This window comes from Natrix helvetica (genome assembly GCF_964273705.1).
Source record: "Natrix helvetica genome assembly, chromosome: 3".
Classification (NCBI taxonomy): domain Eukaryota; kingdom Metazoa; phylum Chordata; class Lepidosauria; order Squamata; family Natricidae; genus Natrix; species Natrix helvetica.
In genome coordinates, this window is record NC_138549.1 from 61,380,557 (window position 1) to 61,393,103 (window position 12,547).

General features: G+C 38.1%; 1 protein-coding gene across 2 annotated transcripts in view; it reads right to left on the reverse strand.

Moving 5' to 3' along the window:
* RXRG (retinoid X receptor gamma) overlaps positions 1 to 11,756 on the reverse strand; it is a 36,309-nt gene extending 24,553 nt beyond the window's left edge. Inside the window, exons 1-2 of one of the 2 annotated variants that reach the window (XM_081948918.1) lie at positions 11,599 to 11,756; positions 6,994 to 7,244 (exon numbers count right to left, since the gene is read on the reverse strand). In XM_081948918.1, the coding sequence (XP_081805044.1) occupies positions 6,994 to 7,244; positions 11,599 to 11,647 (300 nt within the window). In that variant the 5' untranslated portion in view covers positions 11,648 to 11,756. The remainder of the gene's footprint in view (positions 1 to 6,993; positions 7,245 to 11,598) is intronic. The other variant, XM_081948919.1, reaches the window with a different exon arrangement.
* Between the last annotated feature and the right edge of the window lie 791 nt (positions 11,757 to 12,547).

The window sequence follows — 12,547 nt, forward strand, 5'->3', positions numbered from 1 at the left end:
GTATTATTGCAGGAAGCTGCAATTTCTTGATGTGTTTAATAAAATTCTTGGACATGGTACCAAATATTCTACTGAATGCAAACTGTTTTCCATCAGATGATTGAATACTGAATAATAATAATAATAATTTATTATTGTTATTGTTGTTGTTGTTATTTTGCATGCACACTGAGTACTTCTGTACCAGGGACAAATTCCTTATGTTTCAAATCATACTTGGCCAAATTCAATTCAATTTTAATAGATCTCAAAAGAACCACCATTCTATGCAAAGTAGTTTGAAGACCACTTTTTTCAAATTTCAAAGCTTGCATTTTTTGTCCAGATGCAAGATTGAGTGGTAGATTAACTTTATCCTATTAATGTATACAGATGGAAAAAACTGTATAGTCTTAATGCAATATCCTCCATACACTAATTAATCCGTTAATCAATTCAGAGTTCATGAAGCACAAACAACCCAACAATGATTAGGAAGTGCTACTAAATACTGCACTTTCCCAAAAGGAAGAAATGTTATCAATATTCCTTCAGTCTAGCTTCTTCAAAGTCCACTTCCTGCCATAGTCTGCTTAACATTGCCTAGAGCAATCAGGAGTGGTCATAAAAACAAATATAACTCAAAAAAAATATTCAGATTTATGACATTTGGTTACTATGAATTCTCCTATGAATTTACCCGATCTGTATTCCTAGGATGATGTGCAAGTCTGTATATAATTAATTTCCAGAGTTCCATTTTTCTGGTTTTAACATGAACAAATGTACCAAAGAATGTTTTAAAACTGTGTATTACAGAATGAAGCATATTTTAGAAATGCATAAAGAATGTAACATTTAGTTATATTTAGATGAAGCTTCAACTGGCACAGAATGTAGTAGTGAAAGCAGTGCTGGGCCTGCCTAGGATTAAAAATCTTCAAAGATGGTAAACACACAATTTAGAACATAAAATCATAGCGAGGGAAGAGATCTCAGAGGTCTTCTAGTCCAATCCCCTGCTCAGGTTAGGAGCCTTGTAGAATCCCAGTCAAAAGTTTCTACAGTCTAATTTTGAAAACCTCCAGTGACGGAGCAGCCACAACTTTGGGGGGCAAACTATTACATTGGTTAACTTTTCTTGCTGTCAGAAAATTTCTTCTTACTTCTAGGTTAGATCTTTTTGGAGAAGCTTCCATGAATACAGTAGGTAGACTGTTTTGATAGTGTGCAGATCTTACCTTCACAATTTAATTGTAATTGTTTTAAATACAAGAATTATCATTATATTGAGTCAAAATACAAGTATTATAAGAATTAAATGTATTTATATTTAAATAAAATCTAGGTAACTGAAACTTTTACCCATTATTTCTGGTCCAAGTTTCTTTGACAGTGGAAAATCGTTTCTGACCATATTCCCTATGGCACTGTACCTGAAACTGTCATCCTTCTTTTCTACAGCTTAAATAAGGATAGCACTTTGACTTATATATCGTTTTATAGTGCTTTACAACATTCACTTTACAGAGTTTACAGAGTCAGCATATTACCTCCAATAATCTGAATCCTAATTTACTGCCCTAGAAAAATGGAAGGCTGAGCCAACTTTGAGTTGGTCAGGATCGAACTCCTAGCAGTGGGCATAGTTAGCCAGCAGTACTGCATTTTAACTACTGTGATGCCACCACTCTAAATATCCCAAATCTAATCAAGAAATGAAAACATGGAATTTTATCAGCAGTTTCTCTTCCGAAGTACTTTTATCCTGATTGGTATAAGTCATCCCACTGCAAGGCACAGAATTAGTCTTCCCTTAGAATTGGAATTTTCTGACCATTTCCTGAGGTTGGGAGGCAGCAGCCACAATCCTCTGGCTGTTCCCTTCTGCATGTGACTATGATATGTTCTATACCCTGTACACACTTTCCTATCAACAGTGGTGAAGCTAGGGATGGATGGGTTACCTTCCATTTTCCATGTGCTTCTTTTAAATAAAAGGGTTTTTTTTAAAAAAATATAGGATTGAGGAAAAACTGTTCTATGCTACTGACATGGAAAGAAGATATTTATTCTTTATATTAATTGAACAAGATAACTTGGTTTCCAGTCTGACTGATGGCAGAAAAGTGGAGGAGACCAGGAGATGTCAGAGCAGCCCCACTAGTGGGAACTTCCATTCCGTATCTTCCCTCAGGCTCTCTGGCAGTGAGTAGGGCAGTAGTAACTCCTTGTGGACTGATTCTACTCACATCTATTTACATTTGCTGTGAGTATTCCTACCTTTCCTCCATCCTAGAAGACAGCTCAGTATAATCCATTCCTGACTGGCAGCTTCTTCTGGATTTTTTAAAAAAATTGTAACTGAATTGAGCCCCTGTCATATGAAGAATTTGTTAGAAAGCAGCTTTAGACTTCTATGATTTCACAACATTGGCTGAGCTGATTTATTTCCTACTCAGCTGTCTTATATTTGAAATTATAACAAACTAGCCTTTCTTTGAAAGGCTGGACCCTATATAAGCAATCCATTTTCTTCTTTGAGGCCTCTCTATCTCCAGGAAGTCTTGGAAAAGAAAAGTTAGCTTCACAGCTTTGTAGTATTTTCCTTCTCCAAGTCCAAAGGCAGTATGGAGCAGGGCAGCAATTCTTTCACTGGTAAAAGAAAAGTGATATTTATTTAAGGTGACCAGATTTTAACATTGGTAAAGCGGGACACCATTGACCGGGGGAGGGGGGGGCTCTTGATTAAAAATTTGGTCTATATCCTTGCACCCCTAACCCTTTAGGGGAAAAAACCCCCAGGGGTCTTCAAACCTGACAGCTTTAAGACTTGTGGACTTCAACTCCCAGAATTCCTCCTCCAGTCATGTTGGCTCAGGAACTCTGGCATTGAAGTGTGCAAGTCTTAAAGCTGTCAAGTTACAAGACCCTTGCACTCCTAACCCTTTAGGGAAAAAAACCCCAAGGGTCTTCAAACCTGACAGCTTTGAGACTTGTGGACTTCAGCTCCCAGAATTCCTCCTCCGGTCATGTTGCGGCGACATCATCTGCATGGATCTGCTCCATCTTCAGTTTTTTTTTACAGGGGCAGGGCTGCCGCTGAAGATGCCGACGAGCCCCCACTGCCACCAGAATAACTGCTGCCTCCGCCTCCTCCTCCTCCTCCTCCTCGAGCACCACCACATTTGCTGCCCGGCGCTGCGGCTGAGGTGAAGCTGCCAAAGCTCCCACTGGCGCCTCCACCCGTGGTGGTGGCGGTGCCACCCCCTCCGCTCGGAGCACCTGAGCTGGGCCCTGCGTTACCCCTGCCGCCTGTGCTTTTGAGAATCCACGAGGCATTTTTTTCCTGCTCCCACCCCCTCCGCCGCCTTTCTACTGGCTCCTGCGGCCTCATGGCTCCTCAAAAGCATGGCGGAGGAGGAGGGGGCAGGGGTAACACGGGGCCCAGCTCAGTGGCTCCGAGCAGAGGGGGAGGCGCCGCTGCCACAGGCAGGGGCGCTAGCGGGGGCTTTGGCAGCTTCACCTCAGCCGCAGTGCTGGGCAGCAAATGTGGTGGTGCTGTTGGAGGAGGAGGAGGAGGCGGCGGCAGCAGCAGCAGTTATTCTAGTGGCGGCGGGGGCTTTGGGGGTTCACTTCAGCCGCAGCCCCAGGCGCAAGCAGCTAGGACTGGCTGCTCACAAAGGACCTCCCCAGGCTTGCTTTGCTGAACACGGGAAGACTGATAATAGTTTGAGCGGGCGCAGCCGGCGCAAACTACCGTCAGTCACCTCGCGCTCATCAAAACAAGTCCGGGGAGGTCCTTTGCGGGTGGCCAGTTCTAGCCGCCTGCAAAGGACCTCCCCAGCTTCTGGAGCCTGTGACAGTAGAAATCACTGTGCGGCAGTTGCAAACTGCTGCGCGGTGTTTTCTTGCCACGTGCGCGGCCACACACCTTGTCAAAAATCGGGACTTTTTTAAAATGCCGCGGGACACAGGACAAATTATTAAAAATCGGGACTGTCCCGCGAAAAGCGGGACGTCTGGTCACCTTATATTTATTATATCCCAAATAGTTTTGAAGGCTTGGGTGTAGAAACTATGGTAGTGTGTTTCCTTAGGGCACCTGGTGTCCCATATATAGCAGATGAGATACAGAACTACAGAGATGCAGAACTACTCTGTGTGGCAACAAGGAGAAAGCGACTGAAGCATCTTTAAACATTGTTGCAAATGATCAATATAATAACATGCCTGTAAATTTATAAATTAGTCTTCCTTAAAGAGAAGAGTTTTTTTTCCTTGAAAGAGAGCAAAAGATAATATAATTGACCAGCCTCAATATTTGAAAAATCAAGAGCAGAGATAGAAAATTTTAAATAGCTATTAACTTAATCCATTTTAATTGATTATGGATTCCGGCTTTCTTTCTGCACTGATTCTAGGATGCATTTTAATGCTTTAAAAAAGAAAGAAGAGGCTCAATTTTGTTCCTGTCACTTCTCTTATGTTGTATTTCTAAATTCTAATGTAGAGGATGTTGGTGTTTCCTTAAAAAATATTTGCAGCCTGGTTCCTGCATGCTAACTTCAATGATGTATGACATTTGGGACAGCAGCTTGAATCCAAATCCATTAGCTGGCTGCTTGCTAATCCCTTAGGACCAGCTGCCTCATCCCATTAGCAGAAAAGCAAATGTGGCACATTTCTTTGAACTACTCAACACGACAGCTTGACATTACAACCTTGTTCTGAAAGCCATTTCATGACAACTAGGAGGACCTAAATTTGGTAAACAGAGTTGTTTTTCTTTGACTGAGTATCTTCCCCACACAAGTGATTCAGCACTGGGAAGAACAGGATCGAGAAAAATGAATATGAACTAGCTGGGCTATCAAAACAGCATAAAAATAAGTTATGTCAGTGCTAGAAAGAATTACCCCAGGGAAGGGCTCTTGATTTTTGTCAGAAGAGTTCTGTAGAGATAAGTTCCATTTAGCAAGCTGCATTTTAATTCATCAGGTTTCTGAAACTGAATGAAAATAAAAATATATTGACTTATCATAGTGTACTTTTAACTTTTCTTTTTCCTTTCCCTTAAAAAACCCCTCATTTATTTTCTGCCTGTAGTTGAATTATCACCAGTCATTTTATTACACACTACAAGATTTGTATTGCATCATTGGTGAATATATATTTTTATATTAACATTTATAATTTTTATTTTTTTCTTTCTCAGGGTGGGTGGGCAGGGGAAGGGGTTATTTGGGGACAATAGATGTTCAGAAGACAAAAATAAATGTTCCATAGGTCAGAAGTGCTCAGTATATATTTATTCATTCATTCATTCATTTCTGTAAGTGTCCAACTCAACAAAGTAACTTTGGCTTAGAATTCTAAAATTCTAAAAACATGTAAACAATTTAAAAAACATTAAAACAATAAAAACATCTACAAAATAAGTAAGTACAAACATCAGGCATGATAATTAATCAACTAATAGTAAAGCAAAGGCCTGTTACCTGGCTTTACTATTAGTTGATTAATCAACTAATATTAGTTTAGTCCAGTATCCTAGCTGAAAAAAGTAATTTTACTGTAAGCTATATAAGACAAAGTAAAATATAAATTAATCTAGAGAAATAAATAAATAAGTAGATTAACTGTGCCTATAACATGCAAAAGAGAATTTCAAAAAATAAAATCTTTGAGTGAGGATAGTTAGAGAGCAGTTCCACTCTTTTTCTACTTATCATTTCTCCTCTTTTTTATTTCACAAAATGTTGAGAAATCAATTATCCTTTAGAAAACCTCTAGAACCACTGAAAGGCAATTTTCAGCAATAGGATGCAGGAATGGATGGACGCTGATTTGGCCCACTCTAATACTCTATATTAGTGATGGTGAATGTTTTTAGCACTGCCCAAAACAGAATGCCCGTATGTGCATGCGCATGCTTGTGCTGGACCACCAGAAACCTGAAGACCAGCTGGCCAGTGCACATGTGCGTGCTGGCCAGCTGGTCTTTGGGTTTCTGGTGCTCTGGGCCACATGAAGACCACCTGGTCAGCTCATATGTGCACTCCGGAAACCAGAAGAACAGCTGGTGATGGCGCTTGTGCCCACAGAGAGGGCTCTAGGTACCACTTCTGGCAGGTGTGCCATAGGTTCACCATCATGGCTCTATATTATGTCCCCACTCTATATTTTATTGCTCTTCAACGAAATTGTTCTACAAAGCGACTATTAGGATATTGCTATATGGAATCCCATAAAGGATTAGATGCCACCTCAGTCTTTAAAGCTGGGGGAGCTTCAGGTGGCCTAATGGACAGAAAGAATCTGGTCTCCGGTGGCAGAAGTAGGATTGTCAATTCTATCAATGAGATACCAGATTCACTTAACAACTGCATGATACATTTAACAATTACAGTTAACAACTATGGCAAAAAAGGTCATAAAATGGGACATAACTCACTTAAAAACTGCCTTGATTAGCAAGATAAAATTTTGGGCTCAATTGTGATCATAAATTGAAGACTACCTGTTTAGCTAGACATTGTTGCCTCGTGGCCAGTCAGGATCAGGAAACAGACACATTTAGCATAATTGAAAGTATCACAACTTGTGATCTTAACCATCTGTCCCCATCCTGAAAGGCATCTGTATCCTTAGTTATTTTTGTCATTCAATACCTGTGAAAAATTGTCTTTAAAAATTAAGAGCCTTGGTAAATAGTGGGTAAGAAAGAGACAGAACATATAATCCAGTATAAACCTAAAAAGTTTCTTTAACTGCTATTGCTATTCTTTATTTCCACACTGCATAACTTTTTATTGATGTAACCTGTAGAAATATAAGCACAAGGCAGGCTTGAATCTAGAACAGAAAAATAACATTTAAACCTTTACTTTAGAAAAAGAACTCATAGATAGAAAGAGTTCCACACATGGATTAAAATTAAGTTGAGGATATGAAATAATAAAAATGCCGATTTTATTATATTAAACAAAAATGATGAGAGTTGGTGGCTACCTGTGGGCTGGTATGTACAGCAAAACTCATGTCTGGTGGAGAAGTCAAAGGAACAGCATGGGATGCAACGGGGCTCGTGAGTCTCCTAACCGGACAGCCTGTTGTACTGCTGGTCCCTATGGAGTTCATGGGGATTGGCAGAATTTCTGATGCATCAAGAGATGTTTCCAGATGGTTGAATTTGCTGTTTATAACAGAGTTCCCGTTTGGTGACAGATTCCCAGGTACAGACCTGGAATGAACTGGGAAACCTGGAAAAAAAAGAGAATAACTCACAGGGAAGACAAGAGCATATTTTCCATATCAAATGTTCTCTCATTCCTTAGTAGGGAGACGTTCATGAGTAGAAGTACAAGCTTTAGCTTCCTTTTAGGGAAAAATAGGATGCTGGAGACTTCTGTCATCTTTGTTATTTTTGATTCTTCACCAATATTTTAAAAAGACAAGTTTAGAGGCAAGAAACCTACAGAAAACTTCCTATGACACAGATCCTTCTGTTCTCAGCTTTCTGATTCTAATGGCATTCCAACTCATGGGCAAGAAAGTGTTCCTTTTATGCTTTTCAGATGAGATTTCCTAAGGGAAATTCTCAAGAAATATTCCACCTTTAAAGAAAATAACAGCACAAGCAACATATGGGAAGATAGATTACATGCTTTCTGAATTAAGCTGAATGGTATAGTATCTTCTTTGCTGACTCAATAAAATTTTTTGTTAAAGTAAGCCTTCTGTACTATTTACATTCCATCTAGAGTTAGGCTACCAGGGAGGTGGTGGTGCTTATATCTTCTGCTGCTCATACTTACTGAAAAGAACTTAAGAGAGAGGGATAAACAGACTTAGAACATGGACAGAACATAGCCTTTCCATGAGCAGAATTAAACCTGCCCAGACTCCATTGACTCTGACAAATGTTTTTATGGATTTAAAGAGAGAAATTTTATTAGCAACATTATTGATAACACTACTGACAATTAAAGATAAGCTGATTAAGAAAACAGAAGAAGGGCATCAAAATTACATGAGAGACTCAATAAGCAATGAGTTGCAAAGAGGAGTCCATGCAAATTTGATCAAGGCGATGTTTAGAGGACTGATACCACAGATGGCAGAAGACATGAGACTGTTTTGCTATTGGAAAGATACAGTTTGATAGATGGAAGTGTATAATTTAAACTAGTTAAACTTAGGGAAATTTAGTGACAATAGATATAATCAAATAAATAATTGATAATGATAATAATGTATACATATGTATTGTTATGATAAGTAATAATTGGATATGAATACCAAATGGTACCCATGAAAGGAAGATTAGAAATCTTTTTGATTATATATAAAGGCTAATAAAAAAGAACTAAGTTAAATTTAGTTAAGTTTTGATTATTAGGGGGGGAAATGTTATGATACAGGATACAGTCAAATAAAGGAGGGATAATGATAACAATATATATATATGTATGGGTACAACATAAGGAAACTGGATGCAAATTGTAAACAGTGATTTGGAAAGGAGGATTAGAATTTTTTGTTACTAAATATTATGGATGTTTAGCCAGAATAGGCCATAAGGATTCAGAGTTATTGGAGGATTTTAGAAATAGCAAATAAAATGCCAGTATGTGGTTATGTTTTAAATCTTGGTATATTTTATGATGAAGGATGTTTAAACAATTATAGTCAAATGAAAATGGAGGTGTGATGATGGTAATATGTATAAATATCTGAGTTAAAATACTTGAGTTAATATGAATTATGGTTGATGACTGTGGAAGAGATGCACAAAAGTCTTTTGTAACCAACTGATACACTTTCTACAGTATGTAAAGAAGGAGGATTCTTTGTGTTGTGTTTGTTTTGAAAATAAAAAATAAAAAAAATATATTAAAAAAACACAACTAAGAATTATGTAAAGGAGACTTGTACACATGCACAAATGCACAAACATACAAACATATCTACATGCACAGACCTGTACCCATGTATGCCTACTTCTCACAAGCACTGATATACAAACACTGAAGGCATGGTCAGCCACTGTTCTTATGTTTCTTTTGTTATATTTCATGTAAATGTCTTCCGAAACATTCTGTATCTAAGACTTCACATTAATGGGAATTACGAATTGATTTTTATTCTTTGAAGTTGATAAAACTTTGTATGGCCCTTGTACAGTTTTCAAATGTCTAAGGGTTAAGATTACCATTCAGATTAACTCTATAAGGAAGAAGAGAGACTTCACAGCTGTCTGCCATTGCCAGAATGTGGCATTTAGCACAAGTGGTTTATACTGTGGCTCAGGGATAGTAGCACCTCTTCAGCCTTTCCCTTTCCCCATGAAGATGCCGAAGGGGCAGCAATGCTCGCTTGGTTTTGGCAGCTGTCAGGACACTCTGCAGAGGTGGCCCAAACCAAGCAAGCAGGCTGAAAACCTACTCAGTTTGGCACTGCAATACTCCTTCCTTCCTTCCTTCCTTCCTTCCTTCCTTCCTTCCTTCCTTCCTTCCTTCCTTCCATCCATCCATCCATCCATCCTTCCTTCCTCAACTTACTTACTTACTTACTTACTTACTTACTTACTTACTTACTTACTTACTTAATTTCTATAACCACCCAACACATCCAAGCTTACAATTATACAATTAAACTGCAGCCTTGATGACAGCAAACTGTTTTCAGGGAAGGTGCCAGATGATCAAGTTGGTTTTAGAAAAACCCAAGGAACAGAGGGGCATCATTGCTGATGCAAGCAGAATAATTGAAAACGCCAAAATGTGCCTCAAATAAATCAATATATACTTCATTGATTTCAGAAAGGTTTTGATCATGTAAAGCTGTGGAATATCCATAGTAAAATAAGAACCCCATAACCTCTCATTCTCCTTATGTGACACCTAAGCACAGGTCTGAAGTCACGGGCAGAATGTTCACAAAACAGACTAACTCCAGGTGGGCATATAAGTGGCATAAAGCTTTGTAATCTGTCCCTGGTTATTAAATATATATGGTATGCTGAATAGTTATTGAAAAAAGCTGGATTGGAAGAAGATAATGTGGTTTTAAAACTGGAGGGAAAAATATCAATAAGCTGCACTATGCTGATGACATTATTCTCTTAACTAAAAATAGAAAAATGAACTCCAAATTCTAACCATGAAGGTCAATGGAAAAATTGGAACTATGTTTAAATATATAGACCAAAACTAATTCCCAATGAAGTAACCAACATTAGAAGGATTAAGACCCTGAAATGGTAGATAGTTTCTGCCTTTTAGACTCGAACATCAACAGTAATCCTTTTTAAATACACCACTATCTAATTAGATTAGCTATTATGCTTAGCATCATATCAGTCTGAGTCAATTTATTTCAGAAGTTATCAGGTGAAGCTGTTTCTCCTAGGTACTCATCACAATATTTAGTACAACCGTTTCAAAAACCATGCTTTGTTTCACAAAGCTCCCAATGTTCATCACTGAAAAATACCCTAGTACTAGTATAATTTTTTGTAACTTTTGTAATGTGGAAAATAGTCATTTGAAATGGTAATTAGCAGTCCCTTATTGTAACATTTCAGAGTCAAGACAGCTACTTAAGAATCAGTTACATGTTGTGAAATATGCAGATCTACCACCGATCTAGCTATCTCCATACTTGACCCTCATAAAACTAAGAAGTGACAATGTCATTTTATTTTTGTTGTCCCTGTTAACTGCATGTTGTCAATGTGTCCTCCATTTTTGAGGAGGAAGGGAAGAGTGACATAGAGGAGAGCACAGTCCAAGCCCCCCAATAATTAAGCTAACATTTTAGATTCAACTTTGGATTTAAATATAAAGATATATAAATGCAGATCTTTGATATCTCAGTCCAATAGTACATGTGTTAATTCCCATCTCTCACATCTATAAAATGGTTAAACTTGTTTTTTGAGGCAAGCAAGTTGCATACTCATACAGCCCATTATCCTATCTTGTTAAGTTTACTGAGGAGTTATGCCACTCTGTGGCTACACTACTTCAAGCTCATAAGATTGTGTTCTGATCTATAAAAGTGAATGAAAGCCTTGCAGATCTAATTAAGATCTTTTCTTCTGGTGTGTGTGCATTTGAGATAGAGAAATAGAGAAGGGTGCATCCTATAAAATATGAGGCACCAATTTATCAGTGATCAACTATATACACTAAAAATGCTGAAAACAGTCTTTCAAGTGTTTGGATGAGATAAAATATAATCAAGCAATGACTTTTATTTATGCATTTCTGGCAACTATTTGACAGAATGCATATGGGATTTTAAACTCATGAATCATAATTCAACTGAAATTTGAAAAATAAACACACAATGAGCTACGTAAAAGAAGGGTTATGCATTAACTTTTTTTTAAAGGCCATCTCCTGAGCTCCAGTAATATAGTGATGAAGGAGCATCTTTCCATTGAGAAAGTAGCTTGCTAGATGTAGGAACATCATTTTCTTTTCCTTAACATGAACACAAATCCAGTGCTTGTTCCATCCTCCCACCTAGTGTTCATCTGCACACAAGCACCTAACTTACTATTTGTGTTGAAAACCTGAAATCCAGAAATGTGCATGAAGTACTTACTCACAAAGTCTTTGTGAAACTTCAAGAAGTGTGGATGATCCCCGTACATGTTTAATCTTCAATCCATCACCTCACTGGAACAGTAACAGTACCTTCAGCTTCAAAAATCCTTAAAAATGTTTTCTTCTCATGAGCAAATGTGACCCAAAGAAAGCAGTTTCCAGCAATTCCAGGGTAGAGCAGCCTCCTCAAGTGGAGAAGAAATTATGTGCAAGCAAATCCTGCTTAACCACAAGACAGCGACAGCAGCTGCTGGCTAGCTGGCTGGCTGTTTAGAAACAGTTGGAGCTGCTCTCCCTCCCTCCTTTTCTTTGCTTGCAGCACACTTAAAATCTCCCTCAAAGGGAGCTGGATTCTTGCTTTATGGTATCCTGGAAGCTGAATTCATTAGTGAGAAGACCAATCAGTGTATCACTTTACTGGTATAGCTCTCAAATCAAAATCTGGGGGAATAAGAGTAGGTTGGATACTATTCAGTGTGTTCGTTTTCGGAAATGTCCAGTGCTTTGTGGAGTAAGTAATAATGACATATAGCTAAAGTTATAAATAGCTATTTCTATGCTGATCTCTATGAGATACAAATTAGATAATATTATCAATTATCCAATAAGGAGTTTTTAAAATGTAAGATTGAGACTTTATTTTGACATTGCCATAATTTGATAGAGGGACGTCTCTGCCTAATAACAAAACAGAACTGCAATTAACAAATACAGTAAACCCTTTCCATTGCAATTTGCATATGCATGCTTAGAAATGGCAGACCTGTTGAATTTTTTGATTAATTAGGTATGCTCAAGTTGGTGTTGATTCTTAGCAATCACTTAGACCTTCTTCAGGTTTATTTGTCCCCAACCTTTGTCTCTCCACAGTGCACACATTGCCACTAAAATCAAGTTAGGACTTCAAAATGATTCCTGGTGTTTTCCTTGAAAATGGTGAATATATG